This window comes from Centruroides vittatus, unplaced genomic scaffold, assembly GCF_030686945.1.
Source record: "Centruroides vittatus isolate TY-2023 unplaced genomic scaffold, ASM3068694v2 contig_134, whole genome shotgun sequence".
Lineage (NCBI taxonomy): Eukaryota > Metazoa > Arthropoda > Arachnida > Scorpiones > Buthidae > Centruroides > Centruroides vittatus.
Window position 1 is genome coordinate 787,717 of NW_027120852.1, and position 22,719 is coordinate 810,435.

Below are 22,719 nucleotides of genomic sequence, written 5' to 3' on the forward strand. Positions count from 1 at the left end.
TACCTGTACACACAACAATTATCATCTGTGTTTTGGGCTATTGTGCCCCTCGTCGACAGGATTACAAGGATTACAATTTTTGACTATAAATAATAAATAAATAATTATGAGAAAATATAAATAAAATGGTTTACCAACAATAGATTTATAAACTGTTAAAAAGTTCACCTTTGTAATGTTTGTTCCATCAAGTTACACAATACTGACGCAGGTTGAACTTATCAAGCTATTAATACTCATTCATTATCTAAGATGGCAACCCATGATTGGTGGATTATTCCGCCTAAGTTACTGTTTATTCTATTTCTTTCATTTTTTATATTTGTGTGTTCATATAACTGCCTTTTATAATTATTTGGTTGTTTTTTCCTTATTTTTACTGTGTCTATTTTTATTTGACAACCATTATTATTACAATGTTCTGCCACTGTAGAATTTGCATAATTATCTCTTATGGTGCATATATGCTCCTTTATTCTGATTCCTAATTTTCTTTTTGTTTCCTCTATATAAGTTTTTGTAGGATCACAACTGCAATTAAACGAATAAACAACAACTTTTTCATCCATTAATTCAAATTTCGTATCTGACCTATGATATAAATATCTCTTAAATAAAGTAAATTTAATTCACGAGAAAAATAACTTATCTTTCAAAATACTTTTAACTCTTTCGAATATTTTTGGTATATATAAAATTTACACACTTTTTGTCTTTATTAAAATTACTAGTTTTATTTGCTTGATTATTAATCCGATCGGTCCATTTTTCTAATATTTTTTTTTGGATATTCGTTTAGTAAAAACATTTTATTTATTTGTTCTATTTCTAGCCGTCGGTCCTGTAAATTAGTCGTTCTGTTTTCAATTTTATCTACATACATTTTGAATATGTCAAATTTCATAGATTGAGGGACGTTAGATTTATAATTTAATACTTTTGGTATTTGCATAGGCTTCATAAATTTTTTATATAGGTACTCCTCACTTTACGACAACTATGTTGTTAAGTGAATTGGTCGATAAGCAAGGAGCTTGCGCCGGGAATATAGGATCGTTGTAAAATTATACAAATTATGTAACAAACTTCAAATTTATTCATAAAAAGACTGTTATAGTGAGCTATTAGCCTATTATAGTACTATAAGACAATTATAGTATGCGCAAGCCTATTATAGTATGCTTAGTGCGCACGTCACCATTCGCCACTGATCGACACTTAAGCCGAGAAAGGGGATGCCCCGAATTGCTGGTCGAAACTCGATCGGTCGTAAGTGCGAGTGGTCGCTAAGCAGATAGGTCGTAAAGTGAGGAGTACCTGTATTCTAATTTATTATTATTTCTAATGATTGTTATATCTAAATAATTTAAGCTATTATTGACTTCTGTTTCAGCTTCAAATTTTGTTTTCCTCTATAGCATTTGCCTGTTTTAAAATTAAATTTTTGCTAGTCTGCCTACTATCAAATATAATTATGCAGTCATCTATGTACCTATTATAAAACATTATGCCTTTAATTTTTTTTATCTATTTAATCTGTAATTTAATCAGTTTATCATTTTATGGTACTTTTGTCTATCAACTGGAAACCTTCAAACTGAGATGGGAAATGCTTTTCTCTAGTTTAATCTTTGGTCCACGCCCTTGAAAGGTTCAATTTGGAATAATGTTTGCAACTTACTTTCTTTTCAATAACTTCACATACACTTAGTGACAGTCGTATAAATAAACTATTTGTTTATAATGCTTGCTTTTGAAAGCCACAATTATATTACAAATGTTTTTGTCCCAAAATAGATCATCGTTGGCTTAAAATTCAAATAGATAAAAATGAAGAATTAGTATAGTTCTGGAACTGGCAGAAGTCCAAGAAGCATAATTGGCAATGCATTCGCACGGTAGGCAGCAGTTGCAAGTTCGAGCCCCACTCCGGGCTGATTCTTTTCTTCCAGAACCTTCTAATTTAATTATAATTATTAATAGTAATAGTAAAATAGCCTGATCTAATCCTGCAATCATTTGACTTTAAAATATGTGAAGAACATTCTTAAAATTTAACTCTAGATTGAGCATATTTTAAAAAGCTAAAATTAGCATGCACAATACATACCTAACTTCCAGGATTCAATCAACTTGGACAATTGACAGAAAAGTGCCCTTAGCTCAGAGTTGGATAGGTCTGATTAAATCCCTGCTTGTCAGATTAAAATAACACCAGATATGGTGGTCGAGATTATGAACCATTTAATATTTTGCAAAACTTTGTATCATCATGCTAGTCATCTTCCAATTTATAGTAGTTTTAGTTAAGCATGTGTATTGTGCCAGCCAATGCATTGGCTGGCACAATACACATGCTTAACTACACACACAATGTTACATTATCTCATTGCAGTGGGATAATATAACATTAAAATACAAAATGTTAATGTTTAGTTTGGTATGTATTGTGCATGCCCATTTTAGGTTTTTAAAATACATTCGATCTCAGATTAAAATTTAAGAACAGTCTTTGCATTCTATCCATTTGAATTTTAAACAGATGATCTAATTTGTGATGAAAACATTTGTCATATAATTTTTGTCTTCCCAAAGTAAGCATTGGAAATATACCTCTTCTTATGTAAATATTTTTGGAACAAGATAAATGAATGTCAGAGTATATCTGATTATCATCACTTTCGGATCAAAAGTACTGGTCAAGTAAAATAATTTTGCTAGTTTGATGATGTTTCTTTACTATTTTTCATCTCAAAATTGGATCCCAGTGTTCTTTCCTCCAACATCCTCTTAACATTGCTGTACCATTTGCTTCTCGGGTTCTCATCAATCATTTGGTTAATCAGGATGCCCCTTTTCAAATTTGTTTTTCTAGCATGTTTGTTGAAAATTTTCTCTCTAACTTGTATTCTGCATATATACCACTCACCAAACCATCACCAGTTCATGTCACAAAAAATGAAAAATTCTTACGAACATTTTCGTCTATGTGAAATAGACATCCTCGGGTCTCTACGATATCAAACAAATGAAATGTTTTTTAAAAGTTTGGATTGATTACATAATTCGAATACGCAGTGTCAAAATTTATATAATGTTTGGGATATAATTTCAAAATATGTAAAATTTAAAAATATCCGAATAAATAATGAATTAATTTCATGTAAATTATCCTCCGTAACTTACATTATCCCTAATGCGAGTTTCTGTCGGTGAAGTCTAGTTCAAAAATGGTGCGCCATGCTATGGATAGTGTGTCCATTTCCTTGAGGTTAATAGCGACTCTCTTTTTAATTGCCCGGTAGATCTCAAGTGATTTGAGGTATTTGAGTTGTGCCTTATCCAACACTCTGAACTACAGAATTCTAAATTGTTACACAATGTGGATTTCCTCATTACCCATATATGTCACTAACACTGTAGTAGTCAGAACACAAATATTCCATAAGAAAAAAGCTTTCGTCCTTGTAGTGAGACCTCTTGCCATTGTTCTAATGTATGTTAATGAGCGGTTAACTCGGTCGTCGTGAAGAGGTACCACATAAACCCCTGGAGAGTATGAGTCATCTATACAGATTTTATCATTTCTGATGAGAGAAGATTATTGGACAGTTTAGATGTGCTACATGCACTTTAGTGGTCCTTGCAATTTCTCTATATATATATATTAGAAAGTGTTTTATTGTATGTGATAACCTTCATTCGTTCGTCTTGTAGGATAGACCTCTCCCTCTTATTTATATCTTGTTTTATGAGATGTTTAACCAAAGGGGACAGGTATCCATGTTGTGTTGCTAAGGCCTTGATCCACAATTTGTTTTTTTCTCCCCTCTTTGCTCCGAATAATGTGTGTGGACCCTTTTTACCAAAGATTGAAAAGTGGCGACTTTAACCATAAGGGTCGTGTGAATGGTTAGGTATAAATAGAGGTGTATGTGACTCCTTACGGAAAACACTGGTAAATAGATGACTGTGCTCCATAGTGATGGTACATTTTTTGGATATCAACATCATACGACTCTCTCGTTCAACTTTCAACAACCGGTCATAGGGGTTATTGTTAAAATACTTAAGTACTGAGTCAAGGTTAGGTACTTTGTTCCATATTATGAGAATGTCATCAATGTACCCGACATACAATGCTGTCCTCTTGAAATTTAGGTAATATGGCATTCTTGTGTTTTCTGACCATTCACAGAGCATTCCTGATATTGGGCTACCCATATGTACTGTACACACCTTGTCTGTAGGTAGGTGACCCCTTTGTATTCGAAGAAGGACGAGTGTACCATCAAGTGCGTTAGATCTAACACATCAGGTAGATACTTATAAGTGCCCTCCACCTTCGTCAAAAGAAAATTTCTCAGTTCACAGAAACAAGGTTCCAGTTTTATAAATGAGAACAATGTTTGATAGTCACATACTGTAAAATACACCACCGATGACTCATTAAGATCCCGTAATTTTCGAAGTACTTGTTCTGGATTGGTGATGTTTATTTCACATAGATGAAAACATTTGTAAGAATTTTTCTTTTTTTGTGACATGAACTGGTGATGATTTGGTGAGTGGTATATTTACAATTACCCAGTTTTTGAGATATATTGTACTAGCAGGTAGGCCCGGCGTTGCTCGGGCAAAAGTAACGATAGAGAAGATTGTGACTATAACGTAATAATCTCAAAAAAAAAGAGTAATTTCATCAACGAACTAAGTATTTCTAAAGAAAGGTCAAATTTGAAAATCGAATGTTCTAATATTGTTCGATTTTCACGACGTGTTCTGATTTTATCATTCGATTTTCATCGAATGTTCTAAAGAAGAAAAGTCAAAAAACCGAACTAATGTGTTTAAATTTGAGAATCGAATATGTTCTAACATTTTCTTTTTTTTCCAGAGCCCGTGAATCTTGCACGTCGCTTTCTCTTGTTCTCCATAGTTACTTAACAATTCCATTGTTACTTCACACTATCATTGTTACTTAAATTTGGTACCCTAACTGTGTACCAAATTTCAACTTCCAACTCCTAACCGTTTTAGCAAAAATGAAGATTATTACGTTACAGTCAACATTATCCGTTTTCACAGAATGCAAGAATTGGGTCCTCCCTGTTTCCAGACTAATTACAGAATTTTTAGATGGGTCTAAAAATATGTTCGATTTCCCGCAAAAACGAAAAAAACTGCATCTGCGTCTTGCACGTCGCTTTCTCTTAACAATTCTATTGTTACGTAACACTTCAATTGTTGATGGAGTGTTAAGCTTTAGTCCTGTCCCTCTCCCCATGAGGAGGTATTTCGAAAAATCCCTTCTTAGTGTATGTTCTCGTGACGTACCCTAACTGTGTACCAAATTTCAACTTTCAACTCCTAGAGCTCTGCACTTATTATTATTATTATTATTATCATCAACTCGTCTCGATTATATATATAGATTCTGCATTATTGTCTGTCTGTCAAAAACCATGTTTTGGTTATGTGCATAAATAGCATACACTGCCCAATTAGTTGCAAAGATATGGTCTACTTCGTAATAATCTGATGCTTTTGAGTTCTTTTTACATATCTCCCCACTACTACAGGTGTGTATTTTAAAATAGTTTTTTGGGTGTAGATAAATTGTTTGACTTCTGTCGGCTGCAATTCAAATTTTAGTCTTATCCCATTCTATTGACCTCCAGAAGTGGCTGCTTTTTAAGTGGCAAAGTTTGACCTCTGTCCCATCTTCTGACCCTTTGTGGATCCAGCTTCCCAACTATCAATATTTCCATAAATTCCTGTTTTGGTTGCAGGATGTTTGGAATGTTGGCTTTACAGAAGACATGGAACTCCATAATGGTCCAAATTCACAACTGTGTTGCAAGAATAGAGGGTGGTGGCTGTGTCTGGCATAAAGACTTATCCTTGTATTTCTTTAGGAAGGACACTAGCCTCATCTGAACTTGTGGATCTTGATGTCATTATCAAATGACAGAGATCCATATCTAGCCTTCTTTGAAATGATTTGTTACTGGCATGTTCACTTCTGTCAAAAATGAAATGGAACTCATCATCCATAACCACATTGAGATTGCTTGCCACCTTTGAGACTCCATCATGCAGCTTCTGTAAGGGTTTTTCAAGTAGCAACTTGCTCCATTGTTGTTTTGGAGCAGACCTTAGCTTATTGATATTCACTTGACATTTCTTCAGAATTTGGCAAAATGTCAGTGTGACATTTTGCTTCCTAATTTCCTAAGCATTTGTCCAACCTTTCCCAAGACTTCTTTCTCTAATTGATTCCTCTTCCTTTGACCAATTCCCATCCTGTTTTGCAAATTCCCTTTGTTCCACCCTCGAAATGACAGTACATATTGTACGTTGTGGAACTTCCGTCGAACAGAAATGTTTAGCCATATAAAATTCCCATTTTTGTGACTTTTGATATAAAATATGCCAATTATGTTTCTTTGGTTGAATTCATTTAATCCTTCCATTTTTAAAATAGAGCCTTATTTACATAAACTTTCTTCAATAAATGAAATCCAGAATGTTTACTGTCTTGTGCACATGTTCAATTATTCAAAATTACCAGAAAATGTTATTGAAATTTGTGCAGATTTAGGATACATGACTGTATTTATTCATTTCCTAACTAAAAAATTTAGATGCCTATCATTTAATTTCTTGTTAATGCTATTAATGATTCTAGAAATTCCCATATCTTTAAATCAAATTCTTTACTCGTGTATTATTATTGCAGCATCCCATAGTCATAAGTCATCTGCGTATTCCAAGATTTCCGTTGTTTTTCTCACCATAACCTTATTACAATGGATAAAATATTTGTTGCCCCCTCATTATCTGATGTCCATTCAAACACCAGCAGAGAGAACTTTTAACCAGCATAAATACTCTTTTCATCAAACCTTTGGGACTTTTCTTCCCTTCCCTTCAGTTATTCTCTTTTGAACTATGAATTTTTCAAAATCTAAATAATCAGGATTAAGTGTTTCCATACTTTCTTCCAATCTATCAAAATAAATAAAATTAGACCATGTAGTATAATTTAGATTATCAGTAATTTTTTCCAAAAGATATTCTCAAAATAGCAAAATTGGATTTCGTAAAGAGATGTAGTCTTATTATATGTGGAAAACAATAGAGTTTAGAGAGGAGATCGGATAGTATGCGATCGTTGCGACTGTTATTAACTCGACTATGTTTAATTGGAAGGTTGAACATTTCACTGAATGCATCAGAAAATTCGTACGTTCAGAGCACTCCGGCGGCTTCGACTCCCGTCAGAGGATCGAAAAGGAAGCGCACCGTATTCAGTCAGATGGAAGAGAAGTGCGACTCTTCCACCCAGGCTTCGTCGTCCACCAAGGGAGACGTAGAAATCGTCGAGTACGACTCGGACGGAAGATTCATAAAGATTCACAACAAAGGAAATAAGGTAATTCCATTTTCCCGTCCTTACATCCATAAAATCATTCCTTCACCAATAACTTAACTGTATTATTGTTATTGAATTATTGTAAATTGTTTCATGTTGTGTATTTTCATTTATTATGGTATACATAATTGGCAACAAATATGATATTTTTCAATTTCATAAATGTTGCTTATCCTAATATTTTTTCTCAAGTTTTCTATCAGTCAGAGATGAAACATCCAATATTTTAAATAGTGTATTTTTTTATCTCACATAAGTGAGAGAAAAAAAATACATGTGCAGAAAAGAAAAACTCATAAGCAAGTTTTTCATTTCTGCACATTTAGGTGGATGGCATGGTTCAAAATCGGCCAACGTACACTATATATTTTACAACATGGTCAATTCTGGTTATTAGCCCGGTCGGTTAGTAGAACATGCCACATATTAGGGCAAAACATTCGAGAATGGAATCAAATCCTATAATGCAAGTATAATCTACTTTGCCTACTGGTCCTGAAATGCTGCTTAGTAGCCCTGCTGGCAAGCATTTTTCAAAACTAAAGAAAAGAGAGACGAATTTGGATATTTTTGGCTTTTCCGCGTGCGACCTCCGTCTGGTTTCCTTTGTCGGCTATCAATCGTGGGAAGAGAATCTTTTCATTTTCTAGATTGTACTGCAATGATTGTTTTTTGTACAGAAATAATTTCTCATCATTAAAATGGTTTTATTGCACTCAGATGTTTGTTTTATTGGTGAGAACACATGTTGACATAGCTTGTTAACATAACTTGTTATATAGTATCTCAATTGCATAACTTATTGGAACGTTCATTTAGTAACCCCAAAAAGCTCCAGTCCCAATACCGTTCTATTAAGTGGCTGTATACGCGTAATAATTTCATTTTAATTTAGTTTTGGTAGTTATACATTCTATCAAATGACTTCCTTGATTTGTATAGTAACAAAAATCTAATTGTAAATTTCAGGAGCTTCCCATTGGAGGATGGCAGTTAGTGCAGAAAACTTCCGAAGACGAAGGAACCTCTTTCAAGTTCCAACGAAACACCACCATGAGTTCGCATGCTTACGTCACGGTGAGTTCTTGCAATGTTATCTGTACTGTACGGATAACGTTGCAATGCATCCGTACTATACGTGATTAACTTTTCTCCTAATTAATTAGGTATGGAGTTCCGATAGCGGTACTTCGCACAGTCCTCCCAGAGACATAGTCATGAGGGGACAGTCGTGGATTCCTTCGGATTCTTCGACCGTCACACTACTAAATAACAATGGAGAGGTGAGTTTTATACGTACTCTCGATCTTTCTCCCGTCAAACCTTTGGAGTACTCACCTTTGTTCCTTTATTCTACAGGAAGTGGCTTTTTACAAACTTATCAAAGAATCTCACTGTTCTGCAATTCACAATCTGTCTGACTCCGGATTATCCGAAAGCATTTTACAGGTAAATTTCTTATTTGGAGTATTTGGGTGACCAAAAACAAGCGATTCCAAATGAAATGTGACCTATTAGGCTATTAGGAGTTTTTAATGAATTACTATCATTAAACTTCATTTTATTTATAATTGAATTTCTTAGTGTTATATAACTAATTATTTGTATTTTCTAAATTTCAGGATCGTTCAGAATCTTCTCATTAAAGGAAGGTGGCTGGCCACCACCACCCCAGTGTTTTTATCGTCGCATTTGTTTTGTATACTTCAGTATTATTTTTTAGTTTAATCTCTTTCTTCTCTGACCAAAAATGGAGAAGATTGTCCCTTTGTCTTACTTTGTGTCTGCCTTTATTCACATTTTATTTTTTATATGCATTTTTTTTCTACACTAACTAAATTGTTTCGTATCAAATGATTGTTGTTCTAATGCTGAGAATAATTAAAATTCCAAAAAAGGATTCCGGCGTCCTTACGGGTACTTTTGTTTTGTCAGTTCCAAATTTTTAAATCTGGTCGCTTGCCCTCAAACATACTAAAACTATATCAAATCATCTTTCTTTATCTGTAGTCAAGAAAAGCAGACAAGATTCAGTGAAGGCAAGAACGACATGGTAAACTTAATTAACATAACATGTGTTTGTCTTTAACACACTCCAATGATGAAACTGGTCAATTTGTTTAGCAAAGTCTGCATTAATTGTTAGCGTTCTTTGGAGATGGAAAGAGTTAGTCATTGTGCCATTTCCTGGCCAAATCCTGGTCACTAGTCTTCTTGCACTTCTTGTTACGTAATGGACTGGTGATTAGTGCATGGACCGTCACATATCAAGGAAACGATCGACCACTTCCGGGTATTAAGGGAGCTTCCTAGACCGAGGCAAGGGTCTTCTGCCGGACTAGTCGTAACACGCAACCGTTAAAGCCGGTAGCTTAATAATAAACACTGCATTTAGTGCCTCTATTTATAACACGAGTTCGGTCAAATGTACCAATTATTTGCTTTTAATAAATATCGACTTAAACAGTTCTTGGTGTTTTTATTTCCAAAAAGAACCCAGTCTTAATACATTTATTAGTTTGAGGGAGAATGGGCAAAAGCATCAGGTGTTATGACAATTTCAGATAACCAGAAGGTAGGATGAAATTTTAAACTATCCCTCAAAACAATGAATTAAACACTTTTTTCGATAGAGCAGGCGGAACTAGATGCCACTATTCATGTACTGAATGTGCTTTAGTAATACATGTAAGAAGTTTCAAGGCACTGTTCATAACTACTGGCTAAATTGGATTATAATAACTGACTACTTTGGTCAATGTTACAATGTGTGTATCAGCTTTTTTTATTACTGTTGGAAATCTTTAAACATCTACAGTAGGGCCCTGCCATATCCAATTAATACCATGATACCTCAGATATAAAATAGTATAGGAAATGGTGTTACCTGCTTAATGTGCCCACCCTTGGGACCAAGATAAATGGACAATACATGTTTTATCAAACAAACCCCACGACACATTGTTTTGTAGCTTTTGCAAATTAATTTCTATTAATGTCGACAGGTACGGTATTATATAGCACTATACAAAGTAATTGTGTCAAAAACTGTATATCCCCCTCCAAATTTTTCCAGTCACATCATCTATGCCGTTTGACGAATTAAAGTTCTGAATACAAAGCTTCTGTGCAAATGTGACTGTTACTTCCTGTAGCATTTGTGCCAAGAAAGAATTTGCCAAAACCATCTCGGAACAGCAGCATTTATCTCAAAATTTGCTGTCTTACTTTTCTGGAATGGTTTGTTTTCATTTGTCTTTGTTGTTGTGCTTTGCATTTATGAATGACGTTACATTGTTTTACTTATCCTGAATTTTTGCTGACTATTGGATTCAAGAAACTTACACTGTTCTCTAAGAAAAAGTTAATATTTCTAGAATTTTCTAAATTCTTCGTGAACAGTTGCCAGACAGAAATTTTTATAGCCTAAACAATTATAAAATCCAGCCCAAAATTTATAATTGCCAGTGCCCAGAAAATTAGGTATTGACCTAAACAAGATAATTTTGAAGATAATGAAACTATTTTTCAGTTTTTCAAACATTTCAAATGTGGATTGAATTTAGTTTCTCAAGGTAACTGTTGTATTGCAATATTGAATCAACTTCTGTTAATGGATTTATGACTGTAAGTTAATTTCTTGCCTGCACTAAGAGTTGTCAGTAGTCTGAAAACCTACAATCCACCAGCTTTTTTCTGTAAAGTGGTTACTTTAACAGATTACGTTTCGGGAAAACCAGATCTAAGAATCGTCACTATACAAAGAAAAAGCATCCCTAAAATCTATTGAGTAAATTTCAGACCAAATAAAATTGGTCACGGCAGGAAGGTGGTCACATTAGCAGGTTCCACTGTACTTAATGGGATTTTCTTGCATATCTATGACATGTTTTTTAAAGTAAATAAAACAAAAACACCCTCTGTAGTGTTTATACCTTTATTTGGTGCATTTTTGTAAAAGAGACTACAGGCATACTTTTTCAGGCATAGAAAACTGCTTGCACTTACCAGGGAAAATTCTACTCCATATGCACCTTATAGCTTTCTACAGACATCCATTGTACAGCATTTACCCAGAGTTGATGTTTCAGGTAACCAAATCCAAAAGAACTTACTGGAATTTCTTTGTTTATAATAGATGTAATCCCAAATTGGAGATATTGCAGTAAGGGAGTAAGAAAATTTATGCATCGAAGGTGCTCGTGGGGCCTCCCTTTTCCTATCCTCCTTTCTTCACCACTTCATTCTACACTATCTCTTCCCCCTTCCTTCCGTTTCCTTACTTTGGACTAAGTCAGCTTTTAAATGACAAAGTCTCCTCTCTTAATTCCTTTATTTAAAGTAAAGTAAGAGGATTGTCTGTCAGGATGGAAAAATGTTTGTTTCACTTGCCGGAACATAGATTTACGTTGTTCTGAAACCAATTGTCGAGATCTGTATGACGATGGCGGCATTTGATGGAATCCCGAGGAAATGGTCAAGTGGAAACAGTCAAACCTCTTATCACCATGATGCCTCTTTTGAAACTTTCTTGGTTCTCTGTAACCAACTTGTTTGGCACATTTTCTCCTTTAACTTAACAGATTCTTCTATCCCCATTAATATAACTCAGACAGATCCAGCCCTCATCAACTATGATCAAGTATTGGTTCCTCCACTCAGCAAAGTGGTTCTCATAGAGCTTTCTCAAACTGGTGATGTTCTCTTTATGCATTATGATTAGTTTGGTTTTTTTACATGTTACCAACTACAGATCTACTATATTGTAGTGGCAGAATCAGACAATACTTTCCAGTTACTTTTTAAAACATTTTTTTTTGTTACTAAGGCTTTGACTTTCTTAATAGGGTCCTTGGTACGAACTGGATGGGACCACATGATCAAATACCCTTCTCCATTCTAGCAAGTCATCTAGCAAGACAAGCTGCCACATGTCTTGCTAGATGACTCTACATACTGTGAATTGTGAAACCAGATAATTCTAGTTTTTCGGTGCTTTCTAAAGGATATTCATCTACAGCCATAGTGAAAGCCAATAATATGATCCTTAAATCTAAAAGTTTTCATGCATAGCATTTTGTGCTACACAAACAAACAAATACACACACACTACTGGAAAGAACAGATAGCAATCTAGCATAGAAATGCTTGTTCAGTGACTCTTGCACAATTATGCTAGGTAGGAATTCCAAAAATGAATCAAATAAAGGTAAACACTAGCAATGGAGACAATACCAAAATTTCTTCCAGTTCAGATTTTGTTTCTGTTGAAAACTCCTAATTTTGATTCTTTTAAATACTTTCTATTAATTTTTCAAAACTAAAAACACTAATTTAACCAGTTTTAAGTGGCAATTTTTTTGTAAAATTAAAAACACTAAACCTATAAACCAGCAAATTTTTATAAAAAGTGCAAATGTTTTTGCCCATGTTGAACGGGCATCATCAAGCAAACTAATTTCCAAATGCTGAAACAAACGGGGGATTGCCAAATGTGTGCAGAGGGGGGTGACGCAAGACGGGGAGGGAGAGGATAGTAAGATTTATACTTCAAAGGAAGACATCCACACTGTGGAGGAGTCAACATTGTGAAAATTAATACTGGTGTTATTGCGAGTGGCCTTAACTCTTCCATCTTGAGCAGATGGATATATAGTATATGTGAGACGTGCTTTGCAGAATACTGCATCAATGTCTGGGTCAGAGGTGAAGATAGCCGACACCTTGTTGGCCAATCTTTTTGTGATGGACGCCTGCACTTTTTATAAAAATTTGCTGGTTTATAACTTTAATGTTTTACATTATGAACATGGTACATTCATTAATTAATTAAACATCAAGATTGATTCTGGATTTCTCAATCTTAATCTTTTGAAAAAAAACTGAAATCTCTCCATTTATATATGGATACATATGCTATTATTGTGTACTACAAAATAAATTTGTAATCTTATTTTGGATAAAGTTAATATTGCAACACTACTCTCAAAGAAATTATAGCAAATTTCCTTTTACTCTAAGAACCATCCCATTGTGTCATTTAGGGTCACCCATCTTTGGAAACAGCTTCGTTGGCTGATGCAATGATCGGCAGAGGGGAGAGGTAAACGAGAAGATGCACTTCTTTTTTCAAGCTTCTCGCAATCGGCATGCCTCTTTGACGATCGGCATTCCGTCGTATTTAACACTAAATGAGGTTCGGCAAATGATGCAACAAGCTAAACAAATATCATCGTGAGTTAACCAGTTTTTGAATTTGTTCACTTGAACCACAAATGTCTACTGTCATTTTGGTTTTTCAAGATGAATCAGTCTAAACTTAGTGAAAACAAGTATTTTACTTAGAATTTTACAAATCTCATTTGAAAATTTATCATGTTACAGCATCACCTATGAATCACAATGAGAAGGTTGTTTTGTTGTAAGTAAACATTTAATAATATACTATTTTTCTGACTTCCAGCCTTGATTTGAAATTGCCAGTCAAGTTGGCTGGGTGTAAACCCTAATGTCACCCTATCTCTCCTAAAATAAGGACAGTTAGTACTGACCCGAGTGCAACCTCTCGTCGCTCGGCACACTTCTTTTGTGTAGTTAATGACAGATATCGCCTCGTATATTGGACATTCATGTCGACGAAGCAGAGAGTAAGCAAAGTTTACAATAATTTTTAACCGAAACAATTAAAATGATTCTATCACATTAATAAGATTAATTAAGAAACAGAAATCATGAGATTTGCTCAATTCCAATTACCAGAAAATGCCAGATTTTTGATTTCCGAATCTGATTAATCATCCCATCACTAGTAAACACCCTTCCTATATTAACAATAAATAGCTTGATGATGTAAATCATAAAAATAAATTTTAATATTCTCTCTCTCATGTTTGTAAAATCTATATAAATGAAGCACTGACACGCCAACAGTGCCTGTGTGTGTTAAAAGCAGGAATTCTAAATAATAGTGCTGCCAATACATTCTCCATAATATCCAGTTCAATAGTAGTAATACTTTTTAAATTTTCACTACAGAGTTTTTGCTTTACTTCACATCTTTCAATTCCTCAATTTAACTCTTGTGGGGAAAAGTGTGAATATTATCTGCAAGTGGGTGCAACATGCCAGACAGACTAGAATCTGCATCAGTGTAAAACAAATAGTCGTCGTAACAACATCGCTAGACCCCGACCAAATGCCGAAACACTATCGGGCTATATATGGCTAATTAGCCATATCCAGACTGATAGGATTTCGGCATTTGGTTGGTGTCTAATCATAGTAACACTTTCCTAGAACTCTTAAAGTGAGATGCTGAGAGACTTCATGCACAATTAATTAGCACGACCTGACACAAGTCTGCAAGTACGACGTTTTTCTTCGTAAACCTAATTATTAAAGCCAAACGAATTGCCGAGTTATTGGGCTATAAGCTTGATGCAGACAAATCAAGAATACTAGAGAGCAAAAGAAGTACTACAATCTTGAAAACAAACTAGAAATCTGCCAGGCTACAGGTGAATAAACACATAACGTCTGTTTTCTCTTAAATGCATTAAACACAATTCCACTCACATAAATTGAATCGGAAAGGGCATTCTCGGTAGCGGGACTTTTCTTTAATAAAATAAGAATCAGATTGAGTGATGGAGGTATTGACCATCTTTGTTTTTTAAAATCTTATAAAAATTTACAATAATATTTTGTATTGTTTTATTTAAATAACAAAAATTACCTTCTAACTTAGAAGTTTGATCTAAGTTCATTTTTTAAAATTTTCAACTCAATTCAAAGCATTTTGTTGTCGTCGTATGCAGTTTCCGGCAAACTTTAATAAATTTTTTCTATTTGTGAAAATTTCTACGTAATTCAAAGGTAATTTTTAATATGATTTTGGAGGTTGCAGAACATAAATTACTTTAAAAAATGAAAAATAATTATAATATCATTTGATTTCATGATATACAAAATATCTTAAAAATAATTAATTCTATCTCAGAATTCCGGAAAACAGTTCACTTTTATCCCAGAATCCCGGGACAAGCAAAAAGACTGGGAAATGAGAAACCCTACCTTAAAATCATACAAAACAACATTAAACAACTCAACATGGATAAGTGTTTTTTTTTTTTTTTTTTAATTTCTTAGGTGTAAGCCGTCTTGAACTGTGTACATAAAATAAAAAACACACCTTTTCTTGAAAATACTTTTCAATTTTATACATCCCACTCATATTCCTTACATCTCCAGAAAACAACCAGGTTTCGTAAGTACAAGTGAAAGAAACAAATGGTCTGACTTGGTTTATATTTTCATATCTTTTGCATATATTGTGTTGAACAAAGAAAATGACTACAACATTCTTAATGATGAATGAGCTCTTGAAAGTAAATGCTTAAAACAAATACAGAAATCAAATTTCAACAATGAATATCTTCTCAATTGTACAAAACAAGGACCCTTATTTGAGCAGTAGATTGCTCAGGCCTTAAATTCCTTGCTAATGCATTCTTCTACTTTGCCTGGGCCTTAACAATATTCAGAAATACATTTAGCCATAGACTTCACGTTTTGCTCTAACGAGGCTTCCAACCCCTTCGTTGGTAACCACATAATCAACATGTCTCCATCTTCACTCAAACCCAGTCCAATTACAGCAATGGGGGTTACCTTATCACCTAGAACTTTTTCCCTTTGTTGTCATAAACAGATAATGTTCTTTCTTAAAAAGATCTACCAGAGCCTCTTGTGCAGTGTGCTTATATTTCAATTGCGCTACAGCTCCCCTACCACCCTTGTAGAGCATTACATCATTTATCTTTCTGTCAGCAGTATAGTTTTGAGTGCCCCAGATGAAGTTAGCCTGAACTGCTACACAAGAACCTCAAATGTGGACTCATTGTAGGTAGCTTTCTTGGACGTCTTAAGCAGGGAGGTCAATTCTTTTGCGAGTTTGAGTAACTTGCTTTCAAACTCTGCAATGAAAGAGTTTGAACTGCAAGACTTGCCGCCGTCCCTTCAAGACAGATGGAAAAGGCTTCTCAGTAACACTGCACATCACCAAGGTTTTCTAGATCCAGACCATGCTCCATCTTAAAATGCTTTTCCAGAAGTGCTTTGAATGACGATACCAAACAATGAAGTAAAACAATCAGGGACACTTGAAGATCAGGTAAGTACGTGAGATAACTAAGTCTGAATAAGAAATTGATAACAAGTTCCACCTTGTCCTTGAAACGTTCATCCATGTCCGTATTAATATTTGTCATAAAATTCGGATCATGATGCAGATTCTGCAAGTGTACAAGCTGATCCCATGAAATTTCAAGCATCTCGCATTTCAGTGGGTCTCCAGTTAATAGCATTGATTGGTTTTAGTTCTAGTGCTTTCTTAATAGCTTCAACATAAGTACTATCTATCCAATATCTCTTTAGTTTACCTGATTTCAAAAACTTCACAACTGCAAATGAATTGTACAAGCACTTCCCATCTGGTTCTAAATAACCATTATACATGAGGTGTACCTTCTTTGCAACATCCTCTTTCACCTTAGAGTGCTCAAGCAGAACCATAACCTCATTGTTAGTGAAGCAAAATAATCACCTAACTCCCTCATCTTCAAAAACCTGTGTATCTCTAACTCACTTAGTTGAGCACTAATCCCTATGCCTGACACATCTAAAATTCCTGTAACAAAGGCACCAGCCACAGCTCATTATCTTTCAAAACGCTTCCCAGCAAACTGGTAGTTAATTCAGCAATGTCCTTCAGGTCCTCCTCCGCCATCTTTCTGCTTATTGCTCTGTTAATGACCAAATTAAACTCATCGACGATGATGAAAACCCTTCTACTAAACTGCGTTTGGAAATATTTAGATAGTTCACGCAAACCCACAGAAATATCACTATCAAAACTTTTAAAGTCATTTTGATCACACCACTTTTTGCACATTGCTTTCTCATCCCCTTCCAACTTTAAAAGTGCACTGTTAGAAGTTAAAGAAGTTAACGTTCATTAATGGGTACTTCCCAAAATGAGAATGGACAACTTGTTCGTGTTCCATTACTTTGAGCCCTTTTCCAGAGAAGAAATTGTAGTTGAGTGTATCATCCACAGTGTCTGTGTCAAGGTTACTCTTAGTTAATGGCTCTCCATTTTGATTGACTTGGAGCTCCACAAAGTCTGCTATGCTGATAAGATTTATGGTTTTACCAAATCACTGCGGCCCTGTCATCATTATCACAGGTCACGTTTGAGGCTTCCTCTTCTTCTGTCCATCTGCACTGCTGTAGAAGACAGATGATATGAGGGGAGTTTTATCCACAAAGTATTCTTGTGCCACTAATTCTTTGAACAAAGTAGAGAGGGCCAACTTATTCTGCGACTATAAAAAAATTATTAGCTTCCTACTTGATCATCACCGGAGCAAATTAATTTGAAACATGATTAAACATTTTATTACATTGGTACTTACTGGCACAGACATTTTCTGGTTGTCACCAACTTCTTCAATTTTCTTCAAAATTTTTGGTCTCTTTGGACTGGGGCCTTCTGGACTACTGCTCATCACCTGAATAAAAAAGAGCGTAATTATTTAAAATTTGTTCTAAAATAATGATTACACACCATTAACGGTAAGACTTTCAATGAATAAAAAAAAATTGCTTTAAAATCTCTTACACAAGATAAAAAAAGGTTGTGAAAGAAGCAATTTGAATGAGAAATTGTACAAAATCACAAATCTTAAAAAGCAACTGCATCGTATTAGACTCCTTAAAACTTACATTTTCTTTGTAATTAATTACGTGTGCGCCATCAATTGGTGCAGGCACATTATAAACATTCTTACAGCTATCACAAAGTCTTCAGTTTCTAGGACACGTAGCATTTTATCTCTAAAATTAGTCCCCTTAGTCATTTTCTTAATTTTTAATTCTCTTTTTAGTGTAAGGATGTACTCCTCCTCTGATCCAAGAAAAATTATTCTAGAATTATGACGTTGGAACCAATTTTCTCCAAAGGTCTCCAGTTTCAAACCTGCTTCAATCTGCTTTACTTTCTTTGGATAAGTTAGACTTTGTTGTTTTGAAGACTTTAGGTCTTGAGCAGTAACACCGCTTATAAATTTAAATCTATCTTATGCTTCGCATTGGGTTTAATACCCTTATCAATACAGCCTTTTGGATTCTTAGGACCCTTTTGGTTATTATTGATTTGTGTTCTCTTATCATCCAAAGGGCTTATTTTGTCATGGTTAAATTTTTGTTTACAATGCTCGTTTAAAATACCATCTGCACCTTGAGTAGATAATCTAGTGAAAATCCCCTTAGGGTCTTGAGCAGCAACTCTGCTTAATGAAGATCTTCCATGTTTATCTCTTGGAATATTAACACCAAACACATGTTTTTCACAATGAATATTATGCTTTCTAATGTAAATGTTGATTATTCTTACACTAACTTTATATGTTTTGGCAAATTCCTTTTTACTTTTGTTTTCAAAATCTCATAGCCTTAATTAATCCCTTCAGACCTGAATTATTGTTAATAGTAAAAAAAGATAACATTTTTTGATTGATTATTGGTAACAGGGACATCATAAAAACACAATAATGAAAAAATATATATTTATTAAATTTTTTCAATTTTTCAGCATGTGCATAATTATGCACATTATGTCTCAAGTGTCATTAACAAAAAGTCATACATTTAATATAACAACATTCATAATAAAGCAATTTTGTGCAGAGTAAAACATTTTTCAAATTGTTTTTTTCCTATGGAATACCACAAAACAGTTTCTCTCTTTTTTATGCATAAATGTACATTACATTTATCACAATAAAAATGAGTTTTTTGGTTACATGTATTGTTTTTGCACCGTTTTCCTTCTTTATTATTGTCTAAAAATGGCATATGATCTACCCTATTGTATTGCACTTCTGGAATCGGCTTCTCTTTTAACTTTTGCCTTGGAGTCCTCAGAGAAACTGGGATTGCTGGGACACCCAGATTTTTTTTTTTGAGACAGTTTTGTTGGCTTTGACTAAGTCTCGTGCAAAAATGTAACAAATCGAGTTGATCTTTCTTAGCTACATTAACGTTCGTACAGTGTTTTTTTTTTTTTGTACTCGAACCACCTGTTTACCACTGCTAAATCAACAGCTTGAAAATACATATGAAGTGTCCACTTTTCTGACCTTATATATATTCCATAAAGAGACGCCATCTGGTCTAGGAGGTCCATACCACCCATGTTTTCATTATATAATTTAACGGCAAAAAGAATAACAAAGATAAAACTTTGCATCTTGACCAAGTCATATTTATATTTTTATTAATTAAATGTAAATAATGCCAGCCATGTATAGTACTTTTATTAGTTTTTACTTAAAATGTAATATTATGATTGTGGCATGAACACCAGAGGATGCTTTACCTGATTTTACATCTTTTTGCAGAGGCAGTAGCCTCAAAAAAAAAAAGGTCGTCTCCGAAATGTTGTGAATTGTTTAAGGACTGCTGATGGTGTGAACGGCAAAAAGAAGGACAAGATGCAAAGTTTTATCTTAGTTAAAGTCTATATTTTTATTAATTAAATAATTTAACGATTTCAGGTTGATTGACATTTATAAACTTTTTTTGGGTTTTGTCCAACCTTTGTGCTTCATCCATTATTCCCTTTCCCACAAAATTAGATGCCAATATGACCAATCGATTGTCCATTCACTTCACAACAACTACGTCTTCATCTAAGCTAACTACTTGGTCAGTGGAACCTCTGCTTCTTTTTTTGATCTCCTTGTTGGATAGCAAAGGTGGATTTGAAAATCTATTTATCCTTACTGTTCCTGCTGCAGAAATATTTCTTTGCTTCAGTACTTGCAGTAGCTGGTAAGTCGAAAAATAATTGTCGTAGTACAATTTATGTACACTCACAGGAATACTTTCAGCTAAATGCATAACGACTGTAGCAGCAGAACCATACTTTTTAATGCATTCCTCATTTAACTCTGTAGTAAAGCCTTGATATATCACAAAGTCATACATCTGCCCACTGGATCCACATAAGACAAATATTTTAATTCCCCAAGAAATTGGTTTTCCTTTCATATGTTGTTTTATAATAAGCTGTCCACAAAAAGGAATGATTTGCTCATCTATTGACAGGTTTTCTTCCCGTTCTAACTCCAAACATCGTCGAATAGAATCATACAATGGTTGGATTTTATACAAGCAGTCATTTGAATCTGTTGTTATTTCCAGATTATTGAGATATGAAGATTAGTTCTCAATTGAAAAAATCGGTCTCTACTCACATTGTCTGTAAATATGGAAATACCTAACATCTTGTCCAGAATAATCGAACTCTAGGAAATTTTTAGAGTGCCGATAATTAAATGCAGTCCAAACAATGTTTTAATTTCGGATATATTGGTTTCTTTGAATTTGCCATTATTTTGTAAACCATACATGTTTGTGTATTTTGTCACTTCTTCAAATATCTCATCGGGTATATACTTTTGAAAGTAATCTAAAGGATTCTTCAATGGACTGACGAACATGTCATCTGATTTTTGAAAAGTCTCCAATATGGTCTCAAAATCTTTTCTTTGCCATTTTATATTTGCTTTCTCTGTAACAATCAAAGGTTCATCTTCAACTTAAATTTCTTCATTTATCAGTGTACTTGAACCTACTGACTCAGCTCCTAGCAGAACTGATTCTAGCAGAACATCTTTGAAACGCTGACGACAGTTCATAATTCTCGTCTTCCTCATCGTCGCTCAAATCAATGTCAGAATCTTGCGCTAACATGTCAAATATTTTATTAGCATCTTCTTTGTTGCTAGGATTATACATTTTCCTGAAAAAAATCACAATTTTATGAAACATTGGCTACTAAGAAGTAACACATGATTCTGACAATTTCTAACATTGGTACTGTTGAGACAGATTGGGCATAATTATGCACAGTGGTATTTACATACAATTATTAACATACTTTGTATATTTTATCTCACAGTTTTAGAAAATATACATTATTTCAACATATTTATCAACATTTAATTATATTTTATAACACAAATAATGCTATAAATCATTTAAAAAGTGTTAAAACATGTACTTACCTCAACCTTGACAACTGTCACTGCAAAACTGATGATAAATTCAGTTGTTGACAAAAACTGATCATAGATGACACTAATTGGATGATTTTAAAACAACTAGAATGATTTGGTTCATGTGCCGAGAGATAGCAGGAGAGTAAATTATTTGAAATAACAATTTTATAAGGTTTCAAATGTTACGTGCATAATTCTGCACCTGGAATCTGAAGGGGTTAAATACTCAAGAAGTTTCACTGAATCCATTTATATATTTTTAAAAAGTAAAAGGAAACAAATAACCAGAAAAGGAATTGGAAAGGAATCAAGAAAATAGAAAGGTAATTTGTAAAGAAACCAGAAAAGTAAAAGGACCGGAAATTAGAAAAGTAAACAGAAAGGTAACTAGCAAACAGTAGATAGAAAGGAAAGGAATACAACCAAAATATTTATATATTAAATGGCAAACCAAATGACAAAATCATGCAAAACGCAAAGACTAATAACATTAAAAACATTTCACGACACTGTCAAAAGTGTTCAAGATTTATCTAAAATCAATTTTGATAATATTTTAGCATTTGGTAACAATAAGTTCACTGCTAAAACAGCTAAACAATATATTGATTAGCTGTTTAGATGCTTCAGATAAACAAAAACATCAATTTTGCTCATTATTTGTTATTTTATTTTCTAAAATGCGTGAATCAGATTGTAAAGGCATAATGTTGAGTAACTCGATACAAAAGAATAAGAAATATAAAGATTTTTAACAAATTAGAAGAAGCATATCAAAAAGAACACGACGAACATAATGCTTTAAAGAAGAAATACAATGAGACTGGAAAAGATGCAAAAGTTAGTATTCCAGGAATATCATTATCTTTAACTTTAAAAGATAGTAAAATGCTTAAACTGCATGAATGTGTTGAATTAATGAATGAACTTGATGTACATGAAGAAGAATTAAATAAAAAATATAAGAGAATTTCTATTCCTGATGATTATAAAAACAAGGTAAGCAGAGCTTATGTAAAAGCATCTAATGAAGGAAATCATTATTTACAAAAAACAAACAAATAATAAAACTTAAAGTTCTTGAACAGTGAAACTGTTTAAAAACCTTAAGGTTGTGATTAGTATGTGGCCGTGCACATAGGTATCTGTTGAGTT

General features: G+C 33.8%; 1 protein-coding gene across 1 annotated transcript in view; it reads left to right on the top strand.

The window, feature by feature from the left end:
* LOC136990720 (lamin Dm0-like) overlaps positions 1-9,907 on the top strand; it is a 36,834-nt gene extending 26,927 nt beyond the window's left edge. Inside the window, exons 7-11 of the mRNA XM_067289141.1 lie at positions 7,216-7,438; positions 8,408-8,515; positions 8,605-8,721; positions 8,798-8,887; positions 9,061-9,907. Of these exons, the coding sequence (XP_067145242.1) occupies positions 7,216-7,438; positions 8,408-8,515; positions 8,605-8,721; positions 8,798-8,887; positions 9,061-9,084 (562 nt within the window). The 3' untranslated portion in view covers positions 9,085-9,907. The remainder of the gene's footprint in view (positions 1-7,215; positions 7,439-8,407; positions 8,516-8,604; positions 8,722-8,797; positions 8,888-9,060) is intronic.
* Positions 9,908-22,719: the final 12,812 nt, after the last annotated feature.